The 14,171-nt window shown below is 41.2% G+C and overlaps 1 protein-coding gene across 1 annotated transcript in view; it reads right to left on the bottom strand.

Moving 5' to 3' along the window:
- The window catches only part of entpd6 (ectonucleoside triphosphate diphosphohydrolase 6), a 55,299-nt gene that overhangs the window by 2,601 nt on the left and 38,527 nt on the right, over positions 1-14,171 (bottom strand). The window contains exons 10-13 of the mRNA XM_078556641.1: positions 9,239-9,340; positions 8,076-8,216; positions 3,315-3,371; positions 20-132 (exon numbers count right to left, since the gene is read on the bottom strand). Coding sequence (XP_078412767.1) covers positions 20-132; positions 3,315-3,371; positions 8,076-8,216; positions 9,239-9,340 — 413 coding nt within the window. The remainder of the gene's footprint in view (positions 1-19; positions 133-3,314; positions 3,372-8,075; positions 8,217-9,238; positions 9,341-14,171) is intronic.

Here is a 14,171-nt window from a genome sequence, read left to right as displayed (position 1 = left end):
TTAAGACATCCAAAATTACCTTCAAAACTGCATCTTTCTGAAAACCAAGTTCTTCTAGCAGCAGCGTTATGTATATAAGATCCATGCAAAGAAACGGTTTATCTGTTGATTCAGATTCCATACTTTGACATACTAATTCAAAATAAAAACAATTGATTTTTATTTCTTGTAGAACTACCTGAAAAGGATTTAAACGTGTTGAGTTAAATTATATACTTGGCAACTTTCAAATTGCACCAGCGGACAAACAAGCACAAAAAAGTTACCTTAGATCACAGTATTCAATGACAGTATAAAGGAGGTGGTATTGGAACAAAAGGACATAAAATACCTTTCTTCTCATAACAGCTGAAACATGATCCATGTTATAGGAGTATCACAAGAGCAAGATTAGGTTAATATTTAGAGATGGAAGAGGTTCTTACAGCTGTGAATAATTAAGGTAGAAAAATGAATTGTGCATATGTCGAGTAATTCACCAAGAAAGATTGATCTTTGCTTTTGCTGCTTACAAATTAAAAGGGGCAGGTGAAATCTCCGACGCTCCTCTCCCTCTAGCCATTTCTAACAGTCATTTTATTATCTCTAATAAAGAAAAATGGAAATTCTTGTTTCTCCCCTGCTCTTGTCAATGCTTCTCCCCACATGGACACTAGATGCCCCCTCATGATTGTGTGAGTGTGTAAGCCATAGCAGGAAAGGCCTGTGGGTTATTCAACTACAGAAGGTATTGCAGTGGAGCCCAAACCTTTCCTCAACAAATGTCTGTGCACATGTACTTCCTGCACAAAAACTAATGGGACCAAAGGCTGACAAGTCCCTTGGATCTGATGGCCTTCATCCTAGGGCCATTTCATTCCTAGATTCTGGAGAGGTGGCAGCGGATTGCAAAACTGGAAATATAACACTTCTATTCAAGACATGAGGGAGACAGAAAGCAAGAAACTATAGGCCAGTTCACCTAACATCTGAATTGGGAAAATGCTAGAATCCATTATTAAGGAGGTAGCAGCAGGACATTTAGAAAATCGTAGCAGCAGGACGTTTAGAAAATCATAATACAATCAGGCAGAGTCAATATGGTTTTGTAAAAGGGAAATAGTGTTTCAAATTTATTAGAGTTCTTTGAGGATGTAACAAGAAGCGTGGATAAGTGGGTCCCAGTAAACATACTGCATTTGGATTTCCAAAAGTCATTTGATAGTGTCACATAAAAGGTGCTTGCACAAGAGCTTATGGTGTTGGGGGTAATATATCAGCATGGATACAGGATTGGCTAACCAACAGGAAACACAGAGGCAGGATAAGTGGGTCATTTTCAGGTTGGCAAACTGTAACTAGTGGAGTGCCACAGGGATCAGTGCTGGGGTGTAACCTATTTGCGGTCTTTGCAGATGATACAAAGACAGTTAGCAAATCAAGTTGTGAGGAGGATACAAAGAGTCTGCAAAGGGACGTAGATAGCTTAAGTGTGCAGGCAAAACTTTGGCAGATGGAGTATAACGTGGGAAAATGTGAGGCTGTCCACTTTGGGACGAAGAATAGAAAAGCAGAAAATTATTTAAATGGAGAGAAACTGCAGAATGCTGTAGTACTGAGGGATCTGGATATCCATGTACATGAATTACAAAAAATTAACATGTAAATACAGCAAGTAATTAGCAAGCCAAATGAAATGTTGGCCTTAGTTGCAAAGAGGAAGGGAGGGAAATCTTGCTATAACTATACAGGACATTGGTGAGGCCACACTTGGAGTACTGTGTACAGTTTTGGTCTCCTTATTTAAGGAAGGATATATTTGCATCAAAGTCAGTTTAAAGAAGGTTTACTCGGTTGACCCTTGGAATAAAGGGGCTGTCTTATGAGGAAAGGTTGAACAGGTTGGGCCTATACTCATTGGAGTTTAGAAGAATGAGAGGTGATCTTATTGAAACATAAGATAATGAGGAGGCTTGACAAGGTAGACGCTGAGAATATGGTTTCCTCTTGTGGGGAATGTAGAACTAGGTGGCACAGTTTAAAAATATGGCATCTCCCATTTAAGATTGAGATGGGGAGGAATTTCTTCTCTCAAAGGGCTGTTAGTCTTTGGAATTCTCTTTCACAGGGAACAGTGGAAGCTGGGTCACAATATTTTCAAGGCTGAGTTTGACAGATCTTTGATCGAAAAGAGAGTTATGGGGGTCAGACAAGAAAGTGGAGTTAGGTCACAATCAGATCAGCCATGGTCTAGCTGAATGGTGGAGCAGGCTTGACTAGCTGAATGCCTGCTCCTACATCTTATGATCACAGACACGATGACCCGAATGGCCTCCTTCTGTGCTGTTAAAATTCTGTGATTCCGCGATTATATGATATTGGGAAGCCTAGGGATTTCCCCCCTCCGAAACCCATGGGATAATAATGCCAATTCAAGAACCCTGACTGAGGTCAGCTAGTTCAACTCAGGCCAGGGATTGAAAATAGGATCATCTTAATCGGTGTGTGTCAGTCATTCACTGGGTAAGTTCAATGAACTACTGAGGCAATCATTATGGCATAGGTCAACTAATGCTATATTATGGACCATATTAAAGGTAGATACAAAAACCATTTATAATAATAACTGGGGAAGCACAATAACAGAAGACATGCATTTATGATTTACCTATGTAGTCTTTCTCTTCCCCTCAAGTTTAATTTAATTTGAAACTACAAATTGACAAATCGAAGCAGATGCACAAATCTAGTTTTGTACCAAGAGAAAATAATCTCCTTCCGGATGATCAACTCCTGTCTCAGGACGATGTTTGTTTTATAATAAAACAATGTGCAATTTTTTAGTCCTTCCATTTGAGAGGAAAGAAGGGCAATGAAACAAAAATCACCACGCTTCTGCAAATCACCTCCTCCAAAAGCCAAAATTGAGACTTAGCCAAGAGGGAAATTAAGGTATAAAACCATTAACTCAGTTTCACTCGGCACATGATGGGAGGACCTACACACTGAGCCAACATTCACATGCTACATTTCTAATGAAGATCATTAGCTTGGGTTTCAAAATGCATGGAAAAAAATTAGGAATAGCAAAAGTTAGCACTTAGTTTATGGTAATAGTACATAGGAGTGGGAATGGGTGAATGGAGTGAAAAAAAATTCATTTACTGGAATGAGCTAGTATTTTTTTGCTGTTGTATCTAGAATTTGTTACGTAATTGTTGTTAGCAAAGTAGCTTACTGATGTCCAGCTGGATATATTAAAACCCTTTTCAAATCAAGGTCATTTTAACAGTGACAGTAAAACCCATGCTGCTAGCTAATTTTGCAGTTCTTACCGCGTTTGGCTGCTTTTCCATAATCCTCAACTTTTAAAGTGCCTCCTTTCTCTTCATCTGTAATAAAAACGGATTTTATTAAATCAGGAAGCCTATATGAAGAGATTATGATTTAAAATGTATTTAACTATATCCAGAATTTTAACTCACATTCCTGCCACTCTCTTAGCCACAATTGCCACATATCTTCCAGGTTGAAGAAGTAGATAACGTGGTCTTGCCAATTACTCCAAGCTATTGGTTCTACACCTCAATGAACCCAAGAGGGCTGTATCTTGCTGGATTGGAACAGGACCCGCTCTTTAATTCCATGAAGTGTTTTTACTTTGCTTGTTTGATGGTAATGGAATTCGCAAATATAAGAAAGGCAGATGTGTTCCCACCTTCAACACTATCCAGGTTTTTAGGAAGGAGAACTACTACTTAATCTCTCCACCCCTTGGCAGCAACAACTCTTGCTGGGATTGGGGTGGGAATAGTCCACACAGACACTTGGGTGTTGCACTCTTAGTGCGAGTGCTGATAGATTGCAACACAGGAAAACCCACTCGCATCCAATACCTACACATCCTCATTTTTCAGTAGATGTCTCTGGGTACCTAGAATCCTTCACTAATCTTTCTCCTTCCTAACTTAGGGGCACTGAGACCAGGGCCCTGATATTTGTGGGGAAGGAGCAGGAAAACATGATAGCCAGACATGGGAGACCTGGAAATTGAATTGAAGTTATAGGACATTATAATTTATTTTTATTCTGTTTCCCAGCCAGCAGCTGGCTAGATTGACAACAAGTCCAGTTGCTGGGCAGGAAAGCCAGTGGTAGAAGACTACCAGTGATTACCACGACCACTTTGCCAAGTTTGGTTATGATCTGTGAACTTTATAATGTTGTTCCCTACTCCTGGCAATCAGGGTAGGTTGTGGTTCGGGGATGGCTAGACCAATATCAGTCCTACAATCTGGAGGGATGGGAAGGTTGAAGGGGGGAAATCAGACAGGTAATTGAGGGAGGGAAAGATTTCAGGTTGAAGCAAGAGGTCGGCAGATTGCGGGGGCAGGAAGTTGGCGATTGTGGGTCAAAAGGTTATGAGGAAAGGCCAAATTCAGCAGAGATTTGCTTGAGGGGCTGGGAAGGGCAGAGGGAGCGCTCCTGCTTCTCCTGGCCCACAAGGGGTGCTATAAAAAGCACTTACTTTCTGAAGTCAGCTGTTCCAGTCTCCATTTAGCTGCGAGGCTTCTTGAGCCTTTGGGAAACCTGGCTGTTAGCTATTAAATTTATATCAGGCTCCCAACTGCACTGCAGGGGTCTGATTTAAATGTGTCCCACCTTTACAAGACATCCCATGCTACCCATCATCAAAAAACGTAAAATATATTGCTTTTCAATTCTTGCTGCCAAAGTGAACAAGTGCAAATTTCCCAACATTATACTTATCTGCTGAATTTTTGCCAACTCACTTAACTTATCCATATCCCTTTGCAGACTCCTTATGTCCTTTTCACAACCTACTTTCCTACCTATCTTTGTGTCATCAGCAAATTTAGCACTCATTCCTTCATCCAAGTCATTGTATTGATTGTAAGTAGTTAAGACCCTAATGCTGATCCCTGTGGCATTCCACTAGTTACAGATTGCCAATCTGAAAATGACCCATTTATCTCTACTCTCTGCTTCCTGTTAGCTAACCAATCCTCTATCATGTTAATGCTACCTCGTACACCATGAGCTCTAATTTTGCAGTAACCTTTGATGCAGTACCTTAGCAATTGTCTTTTGGAAATCCAAGTACACCACATCTACAGGTTCCCATTTATCCACGTTGCTTGTCACTTCCTCAAAGAACTCAATCTACATCCTGGGCGTTACCATTGACCAGAAACTGAACTAGACTAGCCATATAAATACTGTGGCTACAAGAGCAGTTCAGAGGCTAAGAATCCTGCGGCGAGTAACTCACTTCCTGACTCCCCAAAGTCTGTCCACCATCTACATGGCACAAGTCAGGAGTGTGATGGCGTACTCTCCGCTTGCCTGGAATAGTGCAGCTCCAATAAGCTTGACACCATCCAGGACAAAGCAACCCGCTTGATTGGCACCCCTTCCACAAACATTCACCCCCTCCACCACCAATGAACAGTGGTAGCAGTGTGTACCATCTACAAGATGCACTGCAGAAATTCATCAGGGTTCCTTAGACAGCACCTTCCAAACGCACAACCACTACCATCTAGAAGGACAAGGGCAGCAGATACATGGGAACACCACCGCCTGGAAGTTCCCCTCCAAGCCACTCACCATCCTGACTTGGAAATATATCGCCATTCCTTCACTGTCGCTGGGTCAAGATCCTGGAACTCTCTTCCTATCAGCACTATGGGTCTACCTATAGCACAGGGATTGTAGCGGTTCAAGAAGGCAGCTCACCACCACCTCCTCAAGGGCAATTAGGGATGGTCAATAAATGCTGGCCTAGCCAGTGACACCCACATCCCATGAATGATTAAAAAATAGTCAAACATGATTTTCCTTTCACAAAACCATGTTAAATTTCAATATAATCAAGCAAATTCAAGTTCCCTGCTATAACCACCTTAATAATAGATTCTAGTATTTTCCCTATGACAGCTGTTAGGCTAACTGACCTGTAGTTTCCTGCTTTCTGTCTCCCTCCTTTCTTGAATAGAGAAGTTACGTTTGCTATTTTACAAACTGATGGGACCTTTCCAAAATCTCAAGAATTTTGGAAAATTACAACCATTCGCATATACTATCTCTGCAGCTACTTCTTTTAAGATCCTAGGGTGCAGGCCATCAGGTCCTGTGGACTTATAAGACTTTAGTTCTAATAGTTTTCTCTGCACCCTTTCCCTGGTGATTGTAATTGTTTTGAGTTCCTCCTTGGATTTCATCTCGAGTTCCAAGTATTTTTGGAGTGTTATTTGTGTCTTCTACAGTGATGACAGACACAATATCTGTTCAACATTTCTACCATTTCCTTACTTCCCATTATTAATTCCCCATTCTTATTCTCTAAATGAACAACACCCCCTTTAATTACTCTTTTCCATTTTAAATACTTGTAGATACTTTAGTTTCTCCATCAGTTTTTTAGTCATTCTTTGCTAGTTTTTAAATTTTGCCCAATCTTCTGACCTACCACTAATCTTCGCAGAATTAAATGCTTTTTCTTTCAGTTTGATGCTATTTTTAACTTCCTTAGTTCGCCACGGATGGTGCATCTTTTTCCTAGAGTCTTTCCTTATCACTGGAATGTATCTTTCCTGAGTGCTATGAAATACCTCCTTAAATGTCTACTGTCCTACTCTTTAACCTAATTTTCTAGTTCATTTTAGCCAGCTCTGTCTTCATACCCTTGTAATTGTCTTTATTTAAGTTTAAAACACTAGTCTTAAGACTCGCTCTTCTCACCCTCAAACTGAATGCAAAATTCAATCATGTTATGATCACTGCTACCTAGAGGCGCCTCACTATGAGGTCATTACTTAATTCTGTCTCATTGCACGTTACCAGGCCAAGAATGGCTTGCTCTCTGGTTGGCTCTAGAACATGCTGCTGTAAGAAATTGTCTTGAAAACACTATGAACTCCCTCCAAACTACCTTTGCCAATCGGATTCATTTGATCTATATGTAGATTAAAATCACCCATGATTATTGCAGTACCTTTCTTACAAGCCCTCATTATTTCTTCCTGTATACTCTGTCCTACAATGTAGTTAGTTAGGGGACCTATAAACTCCTCCCACAAGTGACTTCTTATGTTTGCTATTTCTTATCTCTACCCAAATCGATTCTATATCTTGATCTTTAGAACTACAGTCATCTCCTGCTATTGTACAAATGTCATCCTTAACAGAGCTACCGCACCACCTTTTCCTGGCTTTCTGTCTTTTCAAATCATTCCAAAGGTCCCAGCCTTGGTCACCTTGCAGCCACATCTCTGTAATGGCTACCAGGTCACACATATTTATTTCTATTTGAGCTGTCAATTCATCTGTTTTTTTTACAAATGCTACATGCATTCAGATACAGAGCCTTTAGTTCTGTCTTTTTACTGTTTTTACCAACTCTGGCCTTATTTGCTGGCACAATCTTAAGTTTGAATGCTCTGTCCTTTCCTGCCATGCTCTGATCATTACCCTTATTGCTATCTCACTCTACTGCTACCTTACTTTATTGCCCTGGCCTTTCCCTTTAATCTACCATATGTTACCTCATGTGGTCCCTCCCCACTATTATTTAGTTTAAAGCCCTCTCTAATGCCTTAGTTATATAATTCACCAGAACACTGATCTCAGTACTGTTCAAGTGAAGACTGTCCCAATGGTACAGTTCCCACTTTCCCCAGTACAGGTTCCAATGCCCCATGAATCAAAACCCATCTTCCCTCACCACTTTTTGAGCCATGCATTCAACTCGCGAATCCTATCTACCCAACACCAATTTGTCCCCCAACTGGCTTGAGCTACATAGTTTTGAGAAGGGTGGAGAGCATATATAATGTGATACAACATCACAATAATGTGGGTCAGGCTGGATGGACCACAATCATTTCCTGTCTGTCAATGTCCATATTTTAAATTTGTGCCCCCTCACAACCCATCATGAGGAGGTGGGGGTGGGGGGGGGGCGTGATTAATATCAATCCCCGCATCTGTATTGTGACTCTTTACTACCCCCACTGGATGGTGACTTTACTCACATCAAGGCAACTGAACTGTAATTAGTCCCAAACACTTACCAATAAGTCCAACATCAACTGCTCTGTCATAGTAGTAGGAGAATGCATAAAATGACAAGTTTCCCACTTCTTCAGGTTTATGCACTTTTGTATACAGTATTTTTTCTATCCTTGCATAACAGGAATCATACAGAGGTTCTCCTAGAACATAAGCAGACAGAAAAAAACAGCTCATCAGCTGCAGATTCTCACACAAAACTAAGAATGAAAGAATACCTCCAGTTACGCAGTTTAATACTGGTGTAGCAAAAACTGAAAATCAAATGTTGCAACCTGGAGAAACCATTTAATAGCAGAATAACAGATGTCAGACTGAAGCAGGAGAAAAGAATAAATCACATTCACTTTCCTCAGGAAAATCAGAAATTTGGCTGCAAAATGGTTAATATGTCCCAAATTACAAGAGATGTAAAATTCAGATTAGTAACACTTTGTCTATTAGCCAGTCTAATTCGCATTTTATTATGAACAGTTTGTGAAAAGGACGTTTGTGTCTGAGATTCAGTTATTATTAAACACAGTGCAAGTCTAGGAGTCCAAACAGAAGGATGTGATTGGTATTCTATTCACAACAATCAAGTACATTTGCTTTAATGGCTGAGCACAATCAACCCTGGCATGACTGTCAGATGAACTGCTGAGCAACACCAACATTTGTGGACAGAGAGGGGAAAAAAATCAATACAACTTAACTTTGCTTCTGTGCTCCTACCAGTCAACTGCACCATAACAATTATGGGCACAATTCTTTGAATTAGGGCTGCAAATGTGGGTTATAAGGATAATCACAGGATGGAAAAAAAATTGATTGCCAATTAATGAAGGTGTAACTGAGAGTGAGACACATTAAATAATCTCTCGTTGCATTCACAAGTATGTAGGAATATGAGTAAGCCATTCAGTACCTTGAGCCTATTCAGCCATTCAATGAGATCACAGCTGGCCTATTTCTTAGCTTAACTTACTCACCTTGGTTCATGGTTTGGGGAAAGTGTAGGAGAGTGGGACTAATTTGATAGCTCTTAAAAAGAGCTGGCACGGGCACAATGAGCCAAGTGGTCTTTCCATGCTCTAAACTTCTGTAATAATCCATTATTTGTTATTTACCACTGTGTCAGGAGGTTGACAGGTTAAAAGTGAATGCCATTTAAACAGGCCGTTACCTGCTTTCTGTCCTTTAATGTTGTAAACAATTTCAGCATGCTTCCACTCCACTTTGTAGCCTGGTGATAAGCAAGAGCTTATTAGCTCTTGTCCTTCCTCAACTGTAAGTGAGTGAACAATAAAAGGACAACATAATTACAAAATCAGAATGATAGAACTGAACTGCTCTTTTTTCTGAGACAATTTTAAAATTAAAATAATTGTTAAATCGTTCTAGAATGAAGATATCTTATTCCTTTAATTTCTCCAGACTTATTTTTTATTCAATCTGTCCATTAAGACGAGTCAGGATGGTTAAATAAAAATACAAAGATCTACAGATTTGGACACTTCTATGGAACACTATTCGAATTCCCTAACAAGCTATCTCTAGCAAACTTAATGTAGACAAGTAAGATAACTGCACAAGGAGGTTAGCCTTCCAAGCAGCACTGTTTTTTTGCTAGTTTTAAAAGAATTTCCCTTCCACTAGCCATTCCAAGTTGTGGGCTAAGGTGGATGTAGAGATGTACCACTGAGCAGCTTCTTCAGTTGAACAACGAATTTTATTTACAGAGGTGTTAGATTAGCTGCCTGCCTCCAGCAAGGAGAGAATACAATCCCGACACTAGGAAAACACCACCCCTTGTGAGATTCCCCACGCTCGGTGTTGATTGGCTGTTCTGACCATGTGACCCTTACTCAGTAAGGCTGGCCTGAAAGCAACAAACACCTGCCCGAACTTCAAAAATTTCATTTCAAAATTTAACTTGATTTCTTTTAGCTAATCACAACCCAGAAGGCTTGGCCCTTCCTCAGTCACTATTATTACTGGGAGCTGGGCTGACTGGTGCCCATAACTCACAGGTACCATGGCGGTGCCTTTCACTTTTATGGCTTCTCCTATGTAAGTCTTCAACTGGGAAGAAGTTCTCAACAGGCTGAAGGGTTGGGTACCTTTTCTTAGGTACTGAAAAATGCACTCATCCAGCACTGTAGCTGATGCCCCTGTATCCACCTCCTTAACTAATGGCTTCCCATCTACCTTGAGTGTGACAATAATAGGGTCTGCCTTGACTGCTTTTAAGAGTAAAAAGAGTGAATGTCAGAATCAGTTATTTCAGGCTCTTTCATGTTATGTATTTCTAACATCTTTGCTGGCTGGTTATTTGCAGTCTGGACTCAGCTCTGCACTGCTTAATTAAATGTCATCTTTTGCAACAGTAATAGCACTCGGCTTCCTTAAATCTATATGTTTTATGAGTGTGGTTACCCCCACAACAGTAACACTACAACTTCAGGATCGCTGTCCAATTTCCTCCGGTATATTTTTTTGATTTCTGGGTGACTGGGAATGATTCCTGCCGAGTGGCTGCTTCAGCGGTTTTGGCACCATGCCTGGCTGCAGGTTCCCTACCTGGTGAACGGTGCCATTTTGCAAGCTCTGTAGCTCCTGCAAATCTTTTTCAGCACTTTCCATGGCCGTCGTTATCTCCCTTGCTCGTTTAAAATTTATATCAACGTCTGCCAGCAATCGACATTCTGAATGGCGTCGTTGCGCACGCCACAAACTAACCAATCCCGTAGCATGTCGTTCAAGGTTGCTCCGAAGTCACAATGCTCTGACAATTGCTTCAACTTAGCAATATAAGTCGCAATCGAATCGCCTGGGGCCCTCGCACTCATATTAAATTTGAATCTTTGTATAATAACTGATGGTTTGGGCTGAAAATGGCCCTTCACTAAATCCATAAGCTCACCGGACAATGTGGAGTCAGGTGCGCCTGGGGCTGTGAGACTGTGAATAAGATTGCAGGTTTGACTCCCACAGATGCTCAAGAGAATTGCTTTGCGCTTTGCCTCCTCCCCTATTTCGCTGGCCTGAAAATAAAACCCGAGGTGCTCGATGTATTAACTCCAGTCCTCCGGGAGGAGTCAAATGGGTCGATCCTCCCAAAGAGAGGCATCCTCGTGAGTATATATTTTCATCCTTTCTTTCCTTCTTTAAAAAAAGATACTCACAGTTGTAGGGCGAGAGGCAGCGCCAGGATTATTTATCCTCATTGCCAGATGTAGAGATGTACTACTGAAAGACTTTAGTTGAACAACAAACTTTATTTTCAGAGCTGCTGGATTAGCTGCACGCCTCTAGCAAAGCTACTGTACACTCCCTAGAATAGGAAAACTCCACCGCTTATAAGATTCCCTGCAGTCGGTGTTGATTGGCTGTTCTGACCACGTGACTGTTACTCAGTAAGGCTGGCCTTAAAGCAACAATCACCACTGTGGAAAAATTAATAGGGAACAGATAACTTGAATACAAATCCTGTTATATTATATTCAGAAGAATAATCTGACCTACAATCATACAATGTTACCAATCTTTTGTATGTCATGCCTTGTCTTAATTTCATGCACAGCCAATCCTTGCTACTTGAAAAGCCGAATACTGCAGATGTTGGAAATCTGAAATAAAAACATGGAATGCTGGAAATACTCAGCAGGTCAGGCAGCATCTATGGGGAGAGAAACAGTTAATTTTTCAGGTTGATGGCCTTTCATCAGAACTGGGAAAAAGTGAGAGATATAATAGGATTTGAGCAAAGAGTGGATGGAACAAGGACAAAAGGAAGGTCTGTGATAGGTGGAAGAGAGGAGAGACTGAATGACAGAAGAGTTAGTTCCCAAAGGGAATGGTGATGGGGCAAGAAAGAAACAAAAGATGTGCTCTAAATCACCTATCAAAAGATGAGGTGCTGTTCCTCAAGCTTATGTTGAGCTCCACTGGAACAGTGAAGCAGACCAAGGGCAGAGATGTCAGCATGAGAGCTAGGTGGAGAATTAAAAAGACAGGCTGCCTAATGAAGATATTAAAGGGTACATATAAAATTGCATATTTTAGGATCTACTGACACAGGGAGGAAGATGGTGGCATAGTGGCAATGTCACTGGATTTGTAATGCAGGGGCCAAAGCTCCGGGGATATGAGCTCAAATCCCACCATGGCAGCTGGTGGAATTTAAATTTAATTAATAAATCTGGAATTGAAAGCTAGCCTCACTAATAGTAACCATGAAACTATCGTTGATTGAAGTAAAAACCCACTGGTCCTTTAGGGAAGGAAATCTGCCATCCTACAGGAAACTCCAGATCCCCAGTAATGTGGTTGACCCTTAGCTGCCATCTGAAATAGCCTAACAAGTCACTCAGTTCAAGAGCAATTAGGGATGGGCAACAAATGCTGGCCTTGCCAGTGATGCTCACATCCCATGAAAGAATACATTTTTAAAAAGAAGTTGATAGCCAGAAATGGAGACAGAGGAGTCAAGGAAGGGAAGGGAAGAGGCGGAGATGGACCGTGTGAAACTGAGAGAAGGATAGAAATTGGAAGCAAAGTTGAAGGAGTTTTCCAATTCAGGGCGAGAGCAGGAAATGGCACCAGTACAGTCATCGATGTACCAGAAAAAGAGTTGAGGGAGGGGAACTGAGTAGTACTGGAACAAGGAGTGTTCCACAAATCCTACAAAAAGGCAGGCATTGCTAGGACCCATATGGATACCCATAGCAACATATTTTTATTTGGAGGGAGTGAGATGAATTAAAGGAGAAATCGTTCAATGAAAGAACAAGTTCAGCCAGCCAAAGGAGGGTAGTGGTCAATGGAAACTAGTTGGGCATCTATTGAAGGAAGAAGTGGAGAGCTCTTAGACAGTCCTGGTGGGGGTTGGAGGTGTAGAGAGATTGGACATCCATGATGAAGAGGAGACGGTTAGGGACGGCAAACTGGAAACCTTAAAGTGAAGGAGGATATCAAAAGATTCACATATGTAGGTGGGGAGAGACTGGACAAGGGGAGAAAAAAATGGAGTCAAGGTAGGAAGGAAACAGTTCAATGGGGCAGGGACAGAATGAAATGGTAGGGCTACTAGGCCAGTCCTGTTTATGGATCTTGGGAAGGAGGTAGAGGCCTGTCATTTTAATTCTCCACCTTGCTCTCACGCTGGCACCTCTGTCCTTGGCCTGCTGCACTAACCCAGTGAACCTGAACATTAGCTTGAGGAACAGCACCTCATCTTTCAGTTAGGCAATTTACAGTCTTCCAGACTCAATGATGACTTCAACAATTTCAGACCATAAACCCCCACTCATTTGTTTCCTTTTCTTTGCAAGTTTCGGTTTTTCTCTTATTTTTGCTTACAGACAGCAGCACAACTGCCCTATGTACATCTTTTGTTTCTTTTTTGCCTTATCACCATTCCCTCTGACCCTTTAAGACTAAGTCTTTTGTCATTCAATCTCTCCTGTCTTCCACCCTCTCATAGACCTTCCTTTGTCCTTGTCCAACCCATCCCTTGCTCAAACCATACTACATCCCTAACTTTTCCCAGTTCTGATGAAAGGTCATCAACCTGAAATGTTAACTCTATTTCTCCCTCCACAGATGTTGCCTGACTTGCTGATTATTTCTAGCATTTTCTATTCTTGACATGAACCAGAGGCAAAAATGGCACCTCAGGGTCAAATAATACAATCTATTTCCATTGTTTTCGTGACTGCGACTTTATAATACAGAACTCTACCATTAAAGAGATTCTGCAAGTACAGCTGGCCTTCACTGTTGACAAATTGCCCATTTACACCGTGGGGCTGGTATAGCAGTAACTAAACTGTACATGTACAAGGTTTGTACATTGATCACAAATGTGATTTAAAAGCAACTTTTAAAACAATTCATTCTCAGAATATGAGCATCGCTGGCAAGACTAGCATCTATTGCCCATTCCTCATCACCCCAGAGAAGGTGGTGGTGGGTCACCTTCTCGAAACACTGCAGTCTGAGTGCTAAAGGTACTCCGACAGTGCTGTTAGATGAGGGATTCTAGGACTTTGACTCAGCAATGACAAAGGAACAGCGATATATGTTCAAGTCGAAATGGTATGTGACTTAGAGGT

The sequence above is a fragment of the Cetorhinus maximus genome, chromosome 14 (genome assembly GCF_964194155.1).
Source record: "Cetorhinus maximus chromosome 14, sCetMax3.hap1.1, whole genome shotgun sequence".
In the NCBI taxonomy this organism is placed as follows: domain Eukaryota; kingdom Metazoa; phylum Chordata; class Chondrichthyes; order Lamniformes; family Cetorhinidae; genus Cetorhinus; species Cetorhinus maximus.
This window is presented reverse-complemented; position numbering and strand designations above follow the sequence as displayed.